This window comes from Rutidosis leptorrhynchoides, chromosome 5, assembly GCF_046630445.1.
Source record: "Rutidosis leptorrhynchoides isolate AG116_Rl617_1_P2 chromosome 5, CSIRO_AGI_Rlap_v1, whole genome shotgun sequence".
NCBI lineage: Eukaryota > Viridiplantae > Streptophyta > Magnoliopsida > Asterales > Asteraceae > Rutidosis > Rutidosis leptorrhynchoides.
In genome coordinates, this window is record NC_092337.1 from 154,810,096 (window position 1) to 154,813,383 (window position 3,288).

At 38.3% G+C, this 3,288-nt stretch overlaps 1 protein-coding gene across 1 annotated transcript; it reads right to left on the reverse strand.

Annotated features, from left to right (window-relative positions):
* Positions 1-865: 865 nt before the first annotated feature.
* Positions 866-1,504, reverse strand: LOC139849113 (uncharacterized). The gene has a single exon (XM_071838786.1). The coding sequence runs from the start codon at positions 1,502-1,504 to the stop codon at positions 866-868; it is 639 nt and encodes a 212-aa protein (XP_071694887.1).
* Positions 1,505-3,288: the final 1,784 nt, after the last annotated feature.

The window sequence follows — 3,288 nt, forward strand, 5'->3', positions numbered from 1 at the left end:
CTTTAGTACTTCGAGTTTTTATATCATGTCCGATGGATGTCCCAGAATAATGGGGATATTCTTATATGCATCTTGTTAATGTCGGTTACCAGGTGTTCACCGTATGAATGATTTTTATCTCTATGTATGGGATGTATTGAAATATGAAATCTTGTGGTATATTATTATGATTTGATAATATATAGGTTAAACCTATAACTCACCAACATTTTTGTTGACGTTTTAAGCATGTTTATTCTCAGGTGATTATTAAGAGCTTCCGCTGTTGCATACTAAAATAAGGACAAGATTTGGAGTCCATGCTTGTATGATATTATGTAAAACTGCATTCAAGAAACTTATTTTTGATGTAATATATTCATATTGTAAACCATTATGTAATGGTCGTGTGTAAATGGTATATTTTAGATTATCATTATTTGATAATCTACGTAATGCTTTTTAAACCTTTATCGATAAAATAAAGGTTATGGTTGTTTTAAAAATGAATGCAGTCTTTGAAAAACGTCTCATATAGAGGTCAAAACCTCGTGACGAAATCAATTAATATGGAACGTTTATAATCAATATGAATGGGACATTTCAAAATTAGTAATCTTACATCTAGGCCCAGTAGAGGATGTTACACAAACATTAATTCAGTGTTATGAAAATTAAGCAATTGTACTCTCCAAAATAATCACTACGCGTGGCCACACGCAGTGTTTTTGCTTTGTATAGAAACAACTACTAACACTGAAACTAACTTTGTTTTATTCATTACTATTCTGCAATAACAACTTCAGAAAATGAAAATGACATATTGATCATTAATCAAACATGATTAAGCATTCTATCAAAAGTTTTTTTATTACAAATATACGCATTATTCAGAGTGGACTGAATGCCCCTCAACACCTACACTTTCTCTTGCCACAATCATAGCACAAAATGGCTCTATCACCGCAGAAGTTAGCGTGCCAATTCCCTTATTAGCAGAAAACTTAACCAAGCCATGAAGAGTAGATGGTATTGCACCAAACATGCGCAAATCAGTGCGCCCAAGAATCATATTGAATCGCGATTGATTTCGCACTATATAAAGATTCAACAAAGCTTGGTGCCTTAGCGATTCATCGCGATCATCAACTAGCTCAATTTGCAATTCTAACTGACCAATAGGCCAAGTTGATTCTCCTGAAAATCCAGCGAGCGAAATCGCAGTAGGTTTCATCAAAGCTTTAATGTTTTCAGGCAATTTGCTAAAACATTGTTCATACATTACATCTACACTACAACCAGTGTCAACATGCACCTTCATAATCACAATACCAGTATTCGCAATGCGACATGAAACCACCACTGGCTTATCAAGATCCACGGTCAGGTTCGCAGGAGGAAAAGTAATAGAGGGACATTGCCAGCTTGCGAGTTGTTCAGATATTTGGAATACTGACATTTCGCCTTGTACCTCTACCACATTAATGACCTGAATTCTGCGCAAATTCTCTTTTTTACTAACCATTTTACTCCAAGATTCTTCACCGCGGGGGCTTTTCGATCAGCATCATTTGGCACTTGATGAAGCGTAAGAGTCTGCAGGCAAAATAATCGCATTCGCAGTACTTGCAGCACCCTGAGCGATTAAATGGTCCAGCTTGCCTTGCTCATATGCCTCTGCGATCAGCTCCGCTAAATCTCTACAGCGATTGGTATCATGTCCATAATCATCATGGAAAATACAAAACTTAGATTTGTCGTGCCTATTATTCTCCACTAAAGGTTGCGGATCAGGAAAAGATTTAGCAACCCTCTCTTGCAGCAGAATTTCCTTAGGCGTTTTTGTTAGCATCTAAATGATATTAAAAAACTCGTTGTTCCATTTTCGCGAAGAATAGCGATCTCGACGGTTATAACCATGGTTATCATTTTGACCTTGATGTCTATCATTGCGCGGGTAGCCAACGCCGCCATTTCGCCTTGGATATCCTGAACCGCGATAGTTATTACTATTTCCATCACGAAAAGAATCATTATCGCCTCGCCAACTTTTATCCTTACCCCACCCACATGCAGGGGTTATAGTACTATCTTCTCCACCTCTGAGATAATCATACGTTTCTTGTTGCACCTTAGCAAAAGTTGGCGGAACATCTCTTCGCAATCTTCGCACAAGCGTTGAATGTCGCAGCGGATTAATAGCATGCAAAAATCCAGAGATTTTTTGATCTTCATTCAAACTTGGTATCTTTTGGCACTTATAAATGTACCACGTAAGTAATGCGCTCAAAGTTTCTTTGTTGCCCTGCTTAATATCATGACATTCTATATGCGTCTTTTTCTGCGGTAAGAGATTCTGAAATTGCAGCAAAAATTTATCGCGAAGATCAATAAAGCCGATAATACTGCGAGCTTGCAAACTATGAAACCACTCTCTTGCTGACCCTTGCAAAACCATAGGGAATACTCTACACGCAACCGGCTCATCCCAATTATAGATGCTTACCACCCTTCAAATCGCTACAAAAAATCCAAAGGATCGGTTAAACCCGAGTAAACTCCCAATGTCGCAGGCACAATAGGTGGTGTAACAATTGGATAGTCAGAAATATGCTGGACGAACTTGTCCGCAGCAGTGATAATTTCAGTCGTCTTTTTTGTGCGAGTATCAGTATTCTCCGCACAAAACTTGGCTATCATATCTTGCAAAAAATTCGTTTGTTCAAACTTATGTTGCATTGACTTAGGCTCAGTGCTTTTAAAAGCATCCGCTAAGAAATTTTGAGTGTTTTCTCTGCGCATAGCATCAGAAGCTTCACCCGCATCCCCATGGCGAGGATAGGGTGTTGGTGGCCGCCTACGCTTAACATGTGGAATTTTTATAAATTCCTCCGCACTATCTGAATCATCAGAAAATTCAATTTCTTCTTCTTGGCGCTTTCGCATTCTTTGAATTATAGACATAATTTAAAACGACATGTTCTTCTGTATTATCGCTATCACTATCGCGACTTTCAATAACTAAGCGATCAACTTGTGATCCAGAATCATTCAACGGCCATAAGTAAGTTCGCGGTACGCGAGGTTCATGACCAAACTTGGCGTCTTTTTTAGCTTGCTCAATAGCATTGCCAACAACTTTGTCTATTTTCAAATTCGCTTTTCCAGCCAAAATCCTTAGCTGCTTACCTTCAGAAATGGTTTCATCGCGGTTTTGTTGCAGATTTCTGCGCGCAACTATTTTTTCTGCAGCAACCTCTAGTTGCGAATTATTATTAGCGGTGTTATCATTAGAAGTTTTAGCGAGAG

Bases quoted from the DNA above. Each gene is read 5' to 3' on its own strand.
- LOC139849113 (XM_071838786.1), bottom strand. From the start codon at position 1,504: ATGGTTAGTAAAAAAGAGAATTTGCGCAGAATTCAGGTCATTAATGTG.